This window comes from Lasioglossum baleicum, chromosome 6, assembly GCF_051020765.1.
Source record: "Lasioglossum baleicum chromosome 6, iyLasBale1, whole genome shotgun sequence".
Classification (NCBI taxonomy): domain Eukaryota; kingdom Metazoa; phylum Arthropoda; class Insecta; order Hymenoptera; family Halictidae; genus Lasioglossum; species Lasioglossum baleicum.
This window is the reverse complement of record NC_134934.1, coordinates 2281404-2297286: the sequence shown is the minus strand read 5'-3', so window position 1 is coordinate 2297286 and position 15883 is coordinate 2281404. Positions and strand designations below refer to the sequence as shown.

The 15883-nt window shown below is 41.1% G+C and overlaps 1 protein-coding gene across 1 annotated transcript in view; it reads left to right on the top strand.

Moving 5' to 3' along the window:
- The window catches only part of LOC143209360 (uncharacterized), a 78352-nt gene that overhangs the window by 49999 nt on the left and 12470 nt on the right, over window positions 1–15883 (top strand). The window contains exons 8-13 of the mRNA XM_076424859.1: window positions 461–825; window positions 1584–1708; window positions 4874–5000; window positions 7685–7836; window positions 8453–8651; window positions 9286–9438. Of these exons, the coding sequence (XP_076280974.1) occupies window positions 461–825; window positions 1584–1708; window positions 4874–5000; window positions 7685–7836; window positions 8453–8651; window positions 9286–9438 (1121 nt within the window). The remainder of the gene's footprint in view (window positions 1–460; window positions 826–1583; window positions 1709–4873; window positions 5001–7684; window positions 7837–8452; window positions 8652–9285; window positions 9439–15883) is intronic.

The window sequence follows — 15883 nt, the reverse complement described above, 5'->3', positions numbered from 1 at the left end:
TTCATGAAGCGGTTCTCTAGCGTTTATCGTAAATGAACAAGCAAAATTATTTAATCTGAAACGACATATATGTTATTATTATACTTAAGTTATTTTAGTTCAATTTTTTCAGTTCCATCTACTTAATGAATTTGCACTTAAACGAGGTCCACTATTAATGAATTTCTTTCACATTGTTTTCTGTACAACCGACCAACAAAATCACTTTTAATGTGTTTAATTCTTGAAAGCGGAACTCTATCGATGAATTCTTTTCACATTGTTTTATCTACAACCAACCGGAAAAATCACTTTTAAAGAAATGATAACTGTCCAATTCTACTCGAATAATTCTTGGAAGAGGAACTCTATTAATGAATTCCCGTGGCACCGTTCCTGCAGTCAATCTTTGAGTCGCGCGCCCGCCATAGCTGCCGTACACAATCGTGAATGATTCCGATTGTTTCGTTCGAACAATCAGGTATGAGGAGCTGCAAAGAGCCTCGCAGGATCTGGAGAGACGGCTGCACCCGGATGACAAGTCCCAGGAAGCTGCGTCTCGTGGCAAATACGAGGCGGAGATGGACCGTGCTCGCAGCATTTTACAGCACAATCTTCGAAAGGAGAGGAGCTGTGGTGAGAAACTGGAGAAACTGCCGAAGGCGACGCAGACGAATCTTCCGCCGCCTCTCAGCACGATCTCGCAGAGTCCGGTGCCGAAGCCCATCAGCGTCCGACAGGACAGCAATGTTTCTTCGGACAGTTTCAGCCAGACCAGCTCGCCCAGCTACACCAGCAAGACCATGGAAGCCCCGTTGCTGCCCCATAAACATGGCAGGGTTCCAGGTAAATCGTTTCGGAACTCGTTGCGTTTTTCTTGACTGAAAATCAAAGTAATTGATTCGATGAAATAAAAATGGCCTGTAGATCTTTATTCAAACGTAGGCCTTGATTCTCGTTTTATTATAAGCTGAATTAAAAGTGCCTTCAATTTTTAGTGATATAATGATCCATAATTTATTGATGATTAAAAATCAATGTAGTTTATTTAATGAAATACAAATGGCCTGTACAGGTTTATTCAAACGTAGACCTTCATTCACGTTTTATTAAAAGCTACATTGGATGTGCATAATTTATTGATGACACGTTAGATATCTTTCACTAGGATTATACAAAGTTCGATCGTCTTTCCCCTTCGCCTGTTTTCGGCGTCGAAGCTATCGGCTCGTGAGCTCGTGTCCGTGAAAGATCGAACCACAGGGCGTGAAAAGGTGCAAAGATTAAACTGTACGCGAGAAATTGACACGTCAGCAAGTGATTAATCATATCCACTATTCAGATTGATACGTTCCATTTAAAATCGTCGGGGCTCCGTTCGTTACGGAGAGCCGCGCACGGGAACCGACGTGACACGAATTTCGGCACATTTGTTTTTGTCGTGCCAGAGAACGTGTGTACAGGGTACCCAATATATTTAAGTAAAGTCGAGTACATAGGAACAGAGAACTAATATTTTGCACAAAGACCCACAGTCTGACGATAACGTTCTCAGCCAATTTCCAGAAGAGTATTCTAATCGAATTGTTGGCCTAAACGATCAGACAGGGCGTTGGTGTCGGAGCCGGAGACGTCTGGCAGGGCCATAACGAAGTCAACGAGCACCCCAGCCAGTCTTCAGGCCATCGTCAGGGTCCACGGAGGCAACACCAGCTCCCTGCATCACAAGGTGAGCTCTTAAGCGAACAGTGCCGGATTAAAACCTTTAAAGGCCCTAAGCACTTAAATTTTTGTCCATAGCGTAAACTTTTAAGATTTTCTTTTATATTATTTTACAACTTTATGGTTTGAATAATAGCACGTACACGATTACGTTCTGTCTCATGTGACACAGTAAAGGCAGACTGTAGTAGTAGGTTTTGTCTACGCATAACTCCACACAATAAAACTTTGAAAAAACTTTAACAGCTTATATCTGAATAACTATTTTGGGACATACAGTTCCCTTCAAACTTTCTCTCTTCTCGATGAGTGGAAGGTGTGGATGTAAAAACAAACTTTAACAACAATTTTCTTAGTCATACACAATTTTGTGGCAAGTTTCTTTTACAAATGCCACGGATCCAGAGGTGTAGATTCACCCCTACGACGGATGACCTTTACTTTGTGTACACCCTGTACAAAATGTAAAATGCGGCAGATTTCTATGGTGCCCCTCTTTCTCCGATGCTCTAAGCATGTGGTTACTTTGCTTATTGGTTAATCCAGTAAGCGACGAGGAGCTCGACTCCAATCGGCGCGAACGGATTACGTGAACGGGCGTGAACGATTGCGATTAATTCTTCTCGTTTGCCAGTATATCGATTCTCTCTTCCCTCGGTTTCCTTTCTTCTTGACGCCGCGCCGTTACGTAATTCCTCGTGCCACGCTGGGGACGTGTGCACCCGCGAGAAACCGGGCAGCTCAAGCATCAAGCAGTTCTGCAACGCTCGTATGCTCGGCCGAGCCTGAACGATTCCGAAGGCCAACACTGGCTGCCTAGAGATCTCTTGTTGACACACGCTCGGCCGAAACGAGATTCTACTCGGCCACACCAATCGCACGGCAGTCTTCGTTTTGGTTCCGTCGAAACGGATCGCACAGACCGATTGGTTTTGCCGCGCAGAATAATTAAATCGCGTGACGAGCAAACGAGATCCAGTCTCAAAGGAAACTCGGAGATGTGTATACTCCAGTTATTGTATTGGAAAGACATTTTTACCGGAGGTCTGCAATTTTGAGCTTCCATTTTGAAACACACTTTGCCCCTCGTACGTTGCTCGAAAATAATTATACAAATATCTGTCCGTTTAGTTTTAAGTTGTTCTGATTTTATATGATTTTTATGGTCGATGGTATGACAATCTACGTGTCAGCCATACTTTCCTCAAAAATAATTATTTCGTTACATACGAAATGTTTGATTTCAGAATGCAAATCAAAATCGTTCTTCCTCCAGTTCTTTGCATTCGACGATTCTTCTGAAAATAAAAGGCGAATTGTGGAATATGAGAAGCGTTCAATTTCAATCGCGTTAAAAAAGATCTGTAAGAAAACTGCGACTTCTTCCGGTAACTCGATCAGGTCGCAAAACCCGTGCGTTAGCGTCCGTATCATCGAATTTAACGATTCGAAGAAAAGTAAAATGCAAATTGCAAAGTATAAGGGACATCCGGGATGCCATACCTAACTCTTCGAATTTTTCACAGTCACGTTAAAAAGAAAAAAGGTCCACGAGGAAACGGGCGAAACAGGAGGCGCGTCGTAAAATCGCGATTCCCCGTCGAATCGATAATTCGCGTCGTTCGACGTCATTTCCGAGTTACGCGTGCGATATCGCGACAACGGGCAGCCTGTGTCGCGGACCGATATCATTTCGAAGCGAGATCTCTCTCCCTCTCTCCCGTTATTAACGCTAAAAATAGAACCGCGATAATACAGAATCCCGTGACCGGATGTAACGGTTATATCCTATCGTCGGTTTAATTGCATTGCTTTCCCACGTTCCGACGATTGCTCCGCTTTATCGCCGACGTCTTTCCAATGCGATCGAGCTAATATCGCATCGACGACGACAGAGACGTGGTTCCCCTCTACGAAAACCCCTTCCGAAACTCTGGCCAGTGATTTTCAGCGTGTCCGACCAACGCCGGATTATTCTACTTGCTGCCGCGGTTGGCTTCGTCGGTCGCCAAAGCACTGAAAATAATTTTGTTACGGTGTTTCTGCTGTTGACCTGGCTCGACTGCTTTCATACACGAGCACATGCTGTCCCATTTGATGAAATTGATATCGGGAATGGGCTTTACACCGGTTTATGCGTTTTCGAAGCTTTGCGATAAATTCTGTGCAGCTTGCGCTCTCTGGAAGCTGTAAACTTCCATGGGCTTTTAATGTTGGAATTATTAGATGAGGTGGTTTTAGTTGTTTAGTTGTTGATTTCTCTTAAAACATTTAACTCTCTGCACTTAGAACTATTGTAAGTCTCCATTAATAAATTCATGTCTGCCATTTTACAGCAAAGAAGCAAGAGAAAGATGTCGAACGATGAAAAAAATGGCTGACATTATTTTGGATATTTTCTCTACCTCGTTCACAGAACAGTGGACTGCAATCGAGTTAGTCGTACAAAAAGGAAATGAAAGTTCATTCCATAAACAACGTTCCTGGAAAATGAATTTTTCAATATGTTTCCCGGTCCAAAATTGTCGGTTCTATTGCAGTGGCGAAACTGGCTGTCAGCGACATAATTTGTCCTTTGACGGAGTGATACCGCCGCAAGGAAATTATAATCGATATCTATGAGATGACATAGGATCGGGATCGGGCAGTGCGTGCCAACATGTAACGTGGGTGCGTTGACTGCTCAAACAAAGGGGTCTCTTGCGAAGTAGAACACTCGGTCAACATGGCCAGCAATATTTGCGGCAGTTCGGGCACCTATTTCTCTCGGCCAATTACATTGTGCCACTAACATCCCCTACTGCTAATAGTCTGCTCCTTAGATCTGCCTCTTCATTTACTGCCGCTCGTTTTATCATGGTGAACATTGTCCATTCAAATTTATTAAAATCCTTACATTCGTATTTTGTGAATTAAATACGGTAGAATTAAAATTGTCATTCAATTAAAAGCCTTTCTCACAACTCTATTATAATATTTATGAAATGGTAGCACTAAATCAATTCATATATCACATTTAAGAAATTGAAGATAAAAAAAATTACAGACACCATTACATTACTTGCAAATACAGTATAATTTTTTCTCTTTCATTTTTTTCTAATGTTTACTAATTTTCATGAAAAACTCTAGCTTGTGTGAACGTGACCACCCTTTTTGCAAATGGTTTCAGATCATCCGAGACATGACGGGCAGCCACTACGTGACCACGCGTCGGTTCCGTTTCCGGTTCGTCCAGGTGTTCTTCAACGTGGTCGCGCTTCTGATCATCGCCGGCGGCCTGGCCGTGTACTTCAAATGTGAGCAAACAATTTTCGCATATCGAACGAATCCCGTCGCGACGCGAAACGTTATTGCACGGGAGGTACCGGGCTCTCCGTCGAGGAACGTGTACGCGGTCGTGACGTTAGGCGGGTGTAATGCACGGGCATGTAGAACGGGGAGCTTTGTGGTACCGAAAGATCAATAGAGCCGACGCTGGTGCCCGTGTGCTACTTGTTTTCAAACATCAACACCGACTTCGCGACGGAACGCGCTTCCTGCCCAACTTCTCCAATCGGGTACACTTTCACTGGATTTCCGCTGGGTACACTGTCAACCGATAATTGGCTCCGTGATCGCGATAACTCGGTTCCAATCATCCCGAACGCAATGTGTTGGGAACTAGTCGAACGTATTTATCAATCATTATTATTAACCCGTTCCCTTCCCCGGTTAGACACGTGGGGAAAACACCGAACTGCGTTTAACACTGTAACTTTCTTCACAATACAGTCGCATGAATCGAACTTCGTTAGGATTTACACGATCTACAACAGAGAGAGACTGCGGATTTTGTTCTCCCAGCCTATTAGCTGGATAGCTAATGACACCTTTTATACGGTCTAGTCATTGTTCACTGCTAAAAATAGACACGAAGAAAAAGAGCGTCTTTTTGAAAAGCTGACGGAGAACTGGCGAACCTTTGAAATTGTAGGAAATTATGCTTGTCTCCGGTCTTTTGCAACCATGATTTTATGAAGTCGAGGCAAATTGACATTTTTGTAAAGTCCGGAGGCACAGACGTTAAATAATATTGCGTCTCCTTTGTGCACAGTTCCGCTGGAAATGAGAACAAGCGCTCTCTTAAATTCCATTCGAGCTGTTTCGTAGGTTTTTGTCATTCTTCTATGACGCAGGGAGTGAATTTTTCTCGAAGAGATGGTCTTCGTTCATTCTTCGTGTTTTATACAAGAGGCACCTTATACAAGTGCACTTAATCAAATATCGTGTGTATACGATTGAGCTATATCATTTTCAAGTTCTAAAGTAAAAGAGAGGAACATTTAAGAGGAATATTTTTTATTAATTCACTTGTTCGGCATTGGTCGGTCACTCTACTTGATCGATCTTCTAATGATCGGTAGACTGAAATATGGGAGGTGAAGTTTTAAAAATTGCCGCGCGCAACCATGTGGACAAAGGCTCGAGTAGAATTATTATTCGCGGGCTGGCGCGACCGTTAAGAGGGAAAATGTGGCCCGTTCGGTTGATTTAATGCTGGCGAATCGTTTTCACTCGGCGCTGGACTACAGAGTGTGTAGATAATCCGCGGACTAATTCTCGGACCGCGACGCGTGTGCCCGTGTCACATAGTTGCACGGTAATTTATAGTTGGGTTAATGGGGCCGCAGTCACGGCACGGGCAGATTGGCGGCGAGAAATTTTCCGCTTTGCTCTCGCGCGCTCTACGCCACGCACACCGGCACTCTCGACTTTAAACCGACCTTTGACGTCCAATTATTTCGCTAATGGCGTGACGAATCCATAAATTTTTAGCTGGATCGCTTTTTTGCTTGACCGTCCCGCTGAAAGATTAATCCTTTCTTTTTTACGATCCTTTTACAAGGATTATATAATCTTTCATTTTTAACTGAAATTTATTTTGGTATATGGTATACTTCATTCTGAGTTATTAATAGACTGCAGTTTTTTTTCCACAATCAAAATGTTCAGACATAGTAATTGTGAAACGAGTCATGTACAAATTAATTTTTTCTTGTATTCATTCTAATAAGTAGACTGTGGTTATTTATGCAAAATAAGAAATGTTTGCATGGGTTGCAAGACATATTTCTTCTGTTAATTATTTTATTAAGCTGAAATTGATACACCGATGTGCTTAAATCTGTTTAATATGTCCACTGCTTTAAATTGTGGACACGTGGTGCTCCAAAGAAATTGTCGCAACTCGTAGGCGAAATGGTTCGAGTCAATCAAGAAGAGTCCGCGTTGAGTCGCGCGAGGAAACCTTAACCATAACCGTAGCGCTGAAAACGTTGAATAATTGGCCGGGTGTATCCGAGGAATCGCACCTGCGACTGACACGTGGCTTTCTAAAACACGTTCCCGGCGGTCCCTCAAGCGCAGGTGGAAGTTTCGCGCGTTTCAATCCTTCGGAGTCGGACGCACTCCTTCGAAACGGGAGCGTTATCTAATTGATTGCGTTATCTAGTGTTATCCAAGTGACCCGGGGGATTCGATTTCCAATAATTCAGAAACGGATCGCATCCGAACCACCGCCGGTCCTTCGGGGACTTGGCAACACGTCTTACTGTCTGATTTATCGTTTACTTCTTCCAAAGTCCCAGCAAAACTGAAATTTTCATCATGAATCTTCTACAAGCTCGTATACAAATGAACCAACTGTAGAATACAGGAAAGAGAAAAAATACTGCAATTTATTATTTTTATTAAGTAAATACGTTACTGGTTTTCAGAAATTAATATGAAGTATTGAGCATGTTTGTATTTACTGGACACACAAAGATCGTTGTGCAGGAAGGAACTGATCAAATGCATTTTACAAATATTGCATATTTAGCATTGTAAATGGGAGAAGAATAAAAATTACAATGCATGAATTTATTGAGAATTTAAACTATGTACTATACATTTTAGTAATTTATTTGATACGGTGTTTGTTTTCAAAAATTGAAAACAGCGAACCCTGAGACTGCGATACGATTGGAGGACAAGACGATCTACACAAACATGATCACGATGACGGAACGAGCGCCGCGGATGATCGAGGAGAAGAATCCAATGCCCGGTGTCTGCCTGCCCATAATAGTAACCTTCTGCAAGTACCACAAGGTAAACTCCACCCCCGCGTTCTATCTATGTTGCCTCCTTTGAAGCGATTCCCAATAAACTTGCGAGGAATTCGTCCATGAGATTCTCGAGATCCATCGAATCGGGTTAAAACAGCGCCCGACGCGGTTGTCGATGCCTCTGACTCGGATCGTTGCATTCCGAACCGTAAACGCATCGGGATGTCACTCCGTGCAATCAATATAATAAAATTTTATAGTTATCCATTTTTAAACAAACAAGTACTTTTATAATAAATACAGGCTACTGAAATTTCGTGCATAATATAATAAAAATAACCATTTAACGCACTTGCCCCGTTGACGCACTTACCCCACTCCACCTTATTTCCCGTATTGTCATCTTTTGATAAGATATTATGTGTCAGTTCCTCCATTTTTGATCCGACAATTGTGTGTCGGAAAAAGATGGGAAGCTGTAATTTGTAATTGTGCCAGACTTCTAGAATTTTTAATGATTTTGAAGGGACGAGCGTTTCCGGTATTTTTTGGTGTGCGCCCGCTTACGATCCGTGAAACACCGGCCACCACTAATTATTCAGATCCCTAATTAAATGCCAGACACGTTCACATGTGCTGTCCGTTGTCGGTTCCTCCAGATCCCGTACAATTTCACCGTCTTCCCGAATTACATGGGCGCTTGCGGACAGCGGGACGCGCAACACGAGCTGGAGCTGTACGATACTGTGATAGTCGTGAAATGCTACGAATTGGCAGCCCTCTTCCTGTGTAGCGTTTTCGTGCCGAAATGTGGATCCAGAGGACAGCTTGTGCGACCATGTCGTAGTCTCTGCTTCCGTGAGTAGCTCCTACACGAACAAAATATAGCAATAATATTCTACATTTAATGTAGATAATTACAATTGACATTTTACGGGCTGGTCAAGAATGCACTCGTGTTTTCGAATATTGTTAAAACAGCACCGAACAAAATTTGAAAGCATCATAGGTCTTTCTAAGAATTTTTTAGATATAAATATTTCTGTGGTTGTAAGGAAAAGCGCCGCATGTCACAATTTCAAAAAATTTGAGTTTATGCATTAATTGAGCTTTATAGTATAGGAATTACACATTTACCAGAAAAAAAAGTCATAAAAACAAATTCGAAAGGCTCGAAACAATAATGCAATTTAACCGATGTCCTATGTCAGAGCATTAGTGGCCAAAACTTTAAACGGCAATATCTCGAAAGTGAAAGTATGTGACATGGAGTGTACTTCCTGACAACCACAGATTTATCTCTTAATATAAAGCTTTTATGACCCTAATATTTTTCTCTAAAAGACTACACTGGTTGGTTTTGGCTCAAAATCACCGGCCTTCTAATGTGTTAATTTCACCAATTTTCCTATAATCTCGCAGAAAAATTAATTATTAAATCACCTATAGTTGGGTATATTATAGAAGAACGTTTCCATGAAATTTTCTACAGAAACCAAGAGACGCTGCGGGTTTTTCTTGGACGTGTTCGGGCTGACTCTGCCGCAGTATCTGGAATGCGAGAAGTTCCCGGAGAATTCGAATCCCGACGAGTGCGTGGGACACCAGGAAGTTCTGGAGGCGGCTAGGAGAGCGGAGAAACCTGGTAAGTGGAACAACATTCTCGATCTCGTCCACTTCGATCGGGGGAAACCGATATTGTGCTCCTGGGGATTCGTTCCGTTTCCCTTGGGAAACGCTGATTCGATCGCCGCCGGTCGCCACTCTGATCAACCACACGTTCCTCGAACCTCGTGTCACTTTCGGGAAATAAGAAAACCGGAAATCGTGGTACAAGATCCTCGGAAGCCATTCTGACAATGTCGATATTCCTCGGATTCCATTATTCCGAGAAAATCTATTCACTGTTTTAAATTGCACTTCCTCATTTTCGCCAAGAATGCATAAAATTTAGTTAAAACTAACCACCCCATCAATTTTAGTTTCTTTAAAAATATTTAATCAATATTTTTCAAATGTTGTCGTCATGCATATTAAAAAATAAGATCTGGAGTTTTCTACTGGAAGACTTGAATGGGATCATCGATACCCATTCACTGAAAATTTTTAGATTTTTTTAAAAACAAACAAAATTATAGTGAAAGCCATCAAACGTTGACACCAGCATCATAGTTTCGAATAAAATCGTTACTTTCCACGAGAAGTAAGAATGACCAAGAGTTACAAAATAATTTTGGGAGCACGGCACGACGGAAATGAGAGAGACGACATTTGAATGGATCGACAGAGAGGCCATGAAATTAGTCATTATGAATCGGTTCGTGCTGAGCGTAACTCTTTGTCCGGCGGTCACGGGCGCTCCGTCATTTTCGTTCAAGGCCTCGGCAGCCATTTATCCGGCTCCTTCAGCAGGGATAAGCCTACTGGATAAAGTCCCGGGCATTTGATAAAGAGGTGGATAATCGTGGGATTAAAATAATCTCGCCGGGACAGCCGGACGACGCGACGGCTAGAATATAGGCGAGTCAGCGTTCAAACTCTCGGAGGGCTTAGAACTCGATTCTTTCGCGATTCTAATTCTGCTTTTCTTTGCTCTGTGACGTTTCGGCCTGACTTGTGCGTACGTCAAAATTTGCTTCGATACCTTACTGCGCGCACGCGACATCGCACTAAATTATACCTGCCAAACATAATTCCAAACTTGAATCTTTTCAAAAAACCAAAATAAAAAAACAATTTCGTATCTGAAAGATCTACTCACATTAAAACAGGTGGAATGAAAATACTATACACTTTTTTAAACACACACCGTGTGTCATCAATTTGCAGAATTTATTCGTTCCACTGTCTATTTATCAATCAGCACCATCGCGTTAAATCTACAAGGACATTGATCCTCTTAATTAACATTTACCGACTTCAAAATCAGCGAAATTGTTAGGGACAAAAAATCTTGAGATAGGCAGGAATCAAAACGGACGACCTGGAGTCAAAACAACTGGGGAACAATGGGACCCGGAAATATTTATGCGACTCCGACGATGGTCTTTTGTTTAACCACGCTGCCAACGCCTCCGTCAGTTATACTTCTCCGGCGGTGCAGGCCGGACCAATTGCCGACTAACGTGTTCTAAACCCGATATCCATTGTTTGCGTTCCCATCGGCGTTCACGACTCTTTTGTTCCGTTCGTTTGTTCTTCTCTCTCTCCCAGTGGAATGCTTTCCCCATTGTTGACCGACCTTCGCGGCTCGATCGCGCGACTCTCCGATCGTTTCCCGGCGATCTAATACCATTTCCTTAATTGTTCTGACTTCGTTTATTGTTCCGGACGCGTTCTTGGTTTATCGGGTCCGTTCGACGGCACGTTTCGGTCGCTGCTGTGATATTATCCGCGATTGGTCTGCCAGACGCTCGTGACTCACTTGGTATCATTGCTTGTTATCGACAGACTGATGGAAAATCCGCCAGAAAAAGCTCGTCGTTATTTTGGTAGTTTTGCGTGTTGTACAGTGTAGCCCTTTTTAAAAAGAGATATGCAGGTGAATTTTTTTAAATCTTAAAAGGTTCGATTTTTTTAGGGTAGTTTTTTAAGAGATTTATTATTTGTAAGAGTTTTAGGAATTTCGCGTTGGTGGAACGTTATTAAAACAAAGATGAGAGCATCGCGAATATCCAACGTACCGAGTGGGCGGAAAATAAATTGAAATGAAAACTAAATTGGAAACATAAAAGAACGATATATTATTCAGAATTTATTAAAGTCTCAATTGTACTGAGAAATTAGAGTTGTGCAGCTTAGGAGACTGGCTACAAATGCAATAAATATCCGTACAGTAATTATCAGATTACGATCAGTGATTGGAAGATTGAGTTATCGAAGTATTTATCGAATTGTTTCCAGAGAAGGCGGTAAATAGAATCACGCTGATAGGATTAATTAGGTACATCATTACATGAATTGAGTTACATCGTTAAATGAAAGATACAAAGCATTTCTTCGAGAAGTATCAGTATTAGTTTATCGGAACTGTGTTGAATTCGTCTGAAGAGGAGAATTTCGGTAAATTCATTACAGTTTCGCTGGTTCAGTGGTACAGGCCGATGTTGGTCAGACAACAGAAAGATTAAACGATCGCAGTCCGAGTCACGCGGCGCAATTACCGAATCGACTATCGGCGTTTCAAAGGCTGGAAAGTCTCGCCTATCGATTGCCGGGCGTAATCGAGAATCGATCCCCGTCGCTAATAAACCGATTCATTTACGTTCGCGGTCAATTAAGACTAAATTGCGCTCTGATTACGGGGCTCGCTCCGGATCGATCCGGTTCGACACGATGTTTCCCCAGTTCTACGTTTTGCACGCCGTTTCATCCTGTTTCTCGCAATCATTATACTCGAGAAATTTATAACCTGCCCTGTCCTAGATTAGAAACAGAATTTACAGCTGGACGAAAATGGCTGGTACGCTCCTCGGAGTTAATGACCACTTCCAGTCGTATTGTCTACGAATTTATTAATTTGCCGACCTGTCGTCACTCTTGTCTTTCTGCTCTTTAGTTTTCATCTAACGTCCATTTTTGACTTCCGAACTCGTTGTTTTACCACCTGAAAAAAGTCGTGTTTCGATGCTCACACAATTTAGAGCTTTCGAACGGGAGAGAACTACATTCGCGCAGAAAAATTCGCAAAACGAGTTCGAAAAGACTATACAACGACGTGATATGGCACGTGGATCCGTGTATCGGTGTGCAGCACTTTTCGGTGCGATCTCGCGTGCGTGATACGTCGCACGTGCCGCCACTAATGGAACCATAATTGCAAAATCTATATTAAACGATCAGACGACGGGGCAATCTTCGGCGCCGGGGCGCTTTGCGGAGTTCACTGCGACCGCATGGGTATACATTAGGGTGGTCCTTATTTTTTGACCAACGAATTTTTTTCACGACGCCCCCCAGAATGGTTCTCTTTGGTGAGAAAAAAATTTGTGCAAAATTTAAGATCGATCGGATAAAAGGATCACGTGGCGCATTTAAATTGAAAATTTTGAAAATTTTGAAATTCATCGTAACTATAAAGTATTATATATCGTTGGATTTGTAATTTTTTTCTAAATAAGAATATGGAAAAATTATATGACCTTAATTTTAAAAAAAATAACGATGACCTTGACATTTCGAAAATTTGATTTTTAAAAAAAAATTTTTTTATGCCATTATATTTACCATATTGAACAATGCAACTTTTTCCTCTGACATTTTTTCGTAGAACCACAAATAACAGATATTTAAACATATCCATTTATTACCTATGACCCAATATAATTTATTACGTTACCTCCAGATGTACCCCGTGGACCTTAAGTCCACTTTTTTACAATTTTACCTATCTTGAAATTCATAAGCGCACACCCGGGAAACAGATGTAAACCCTCGTTAAAAATTTTATAACAACCCGTACTTAAACTCCCACTCCTATTCCTACTCCTATCCTTACAAGTTTTTCCACCAATTACTTTCAACTCCATCAACCAATCATCACGCTTTTTCAAACAAACGACATCCACACCGAAGTAAGATTTAGATGTATCAGAGAACCACCGATTAGATCTGTCTGAGCTAACGAACTGTAATCATCAGTATCGAGTAAGCGAACATACAACCTCAAGTGTTGTCTTTGATCAACTATCACCTCAACTTACAAAATCGGACTCGTGATCATCGTCGTTCAATCCAGATTTGGCAGACGCGAGACGTTACAGTAGTCATACAGGAAGACTACTCAATTTCTATATAAATTGAGAAGCCCAATGGAAAGTAGAAGTCGCGAAAAACTGTTCTTATTAGAACATGATGAAAATCAGATAATTGACGCTAAGTTGCCATCGAAACGACAAGTTTTAGGAGTGCTATTTTATAATTTGCGGAAAGTGAAATTGAACCTTCGGTCTAGTGCACACCTTGTTGTTAAAGAAGTGGAGGTGTTGTGGGAAAAGGCCAAAATTCCAGTTCAGTTAAACAGTCGCTGCGTCGAGAAATTGGAGTCATTATACCACAAGTGGAAGGTCTTACAAAAGAGTTGTAAACGACGATCCCAGATACAAGATCAACAGGAACAAGAGTTTCTTGATCAATTAGTGATCTTTTAGTAGCGGCGATTATTATAAAAAATTTGTCATTTTACCAACTAATGTGGCCGATCACATGCAAGAGGACATTTCAGGTTTTATATCAGACGAAAGCCGAAAATTTTTTAGTAGATTTAATATATTGACAGAATTTTTAAAAAAAGATCCAGTAGTTTGGCAAGATGAAGATTCTTACAAACTAGGTTTAGATATAGTTAAGGCTTTACCTGTGGTCAATGATTCGGCAGAAAGAGCCGTTAAGCTAATACAGGATTACATACAATCAAATTTTAGCTCGCAATGAGGAAGAAAAGCAGTTGGTACTGCAAATGGTAAAAGATTACCGCCAGCAATATCCTGACGCAACGAAAACAACAATAGCGAAAAACATGTAAATCGAACGTCGAGGGTCCGCAGCACAGGCGAACCACACAGCTACCTCCCTCTCAGGGAAACCCAGAGGGGTAGCGTCATAAAATACGCTGGCAGCGCGGGTCCTTACAGCCACTTCGGGTCTGAGGACCCGTTCTTCCAGTGACTTGTCAAGTTTGGATTCTCTCTCTAGATTTTGTATTGTTTGTCTGTTCATTTAATAAAATGCATTCTTGGCGAGCGGCTTCACCATTGATCGGCGTATTATTTGGTGACCCGCTCTGTCCTTGCCATCTTAAAAGCGGATAGTCTTACATTAGAATATAAGAAATAGTTCCTTATCACTATTCTGTAGAATATATTCAAAATATTCATTACACATATCTCTGTTATTTGTGGTTATACGAAAAAATGTCAGAGGAAAAAGTTGCACTGTTCAATATGGTAAATATAATGGCACAAAAAAATTTTTTTTAAAAATAAAATTTTCGAAATTTCAAGGTCATCGTTATTTTTTTTTTAATTAAGGTCATATAATTTTTCCATATTCTTATTTAAAAAAAAATTACAAATCCAACGATATATAATACTTTATAGTTACGATGAATTTCAAAATTTTCAAAATTTTCAATTTAAATGCGCCACGTGATCCTTTTTTTCGATCGATTTCAAACTTTGCCCAAATTTTTTTCTCACCAAAGAGAACCATTCTGGGGGGCGTCGTGCTTTGTATCTCGATAAAAATTTTTCGCCAAGTATAGCTTAGGACCACCCTAGTATACATCTTGGACAGGCGTCGTTATGTATTTAATATCGTTCGAACATTTATCAACCGAGAATGAACCCCATAACTGTAATTCCCTTAGCGGAGAAATCGATTTAATGCTGTCGCACCCGACATCATAACAGTTCCACAAAATCGAAGTTATTTATTTGGCGATAGGAAAACTGAACATTAACATTTATTACGGCGATTCGTTCACCTCTATTATACTTGGCTGGTTCCAAACGAAGTTTAATACTACACAGCAGAAATTAATTTTTTAGGATCATTATTTAATTCTAAACATTTAAAATGCATATAATAAACACAAGGTACACAAAATTGATAATGTAACGCAATAAAGCGGGACATCGTGAAATAAATAATTGATCGAACTAAAAAATGATTAAACGACGATGGAGAACACGAATGGCAAGTTAGCTCGTCTTATAAGGTTAAAACGGACATCAGGTGGCTACGGGAAGAGTAATTATATAATTTCATGGAAGAAACGAAACGGGAAATGTAGTCGATATACATTTCTGTATATCCATATCGCGCACACTTCGATGAATCTCGCCGATATTTAATTAAAAAGGACCAAACCAGTGCAGCTGGCTATCAATTTATTAACTATTCTCGATCGCTATTGCATACGCACAGGCGCTCCGTTTCCCCCAAAAGATTCAATATTTACCAGTTTGCGTTTAAATATTTATTTCGCAATGATTCCACTTACCCAAAGGGGTGCGTGTCGAGGGGACTCATAAACGACGGTTCGTTTGATTCGCACGCGAGTAAAAATCCTCAATTGGTTTAAATTCACC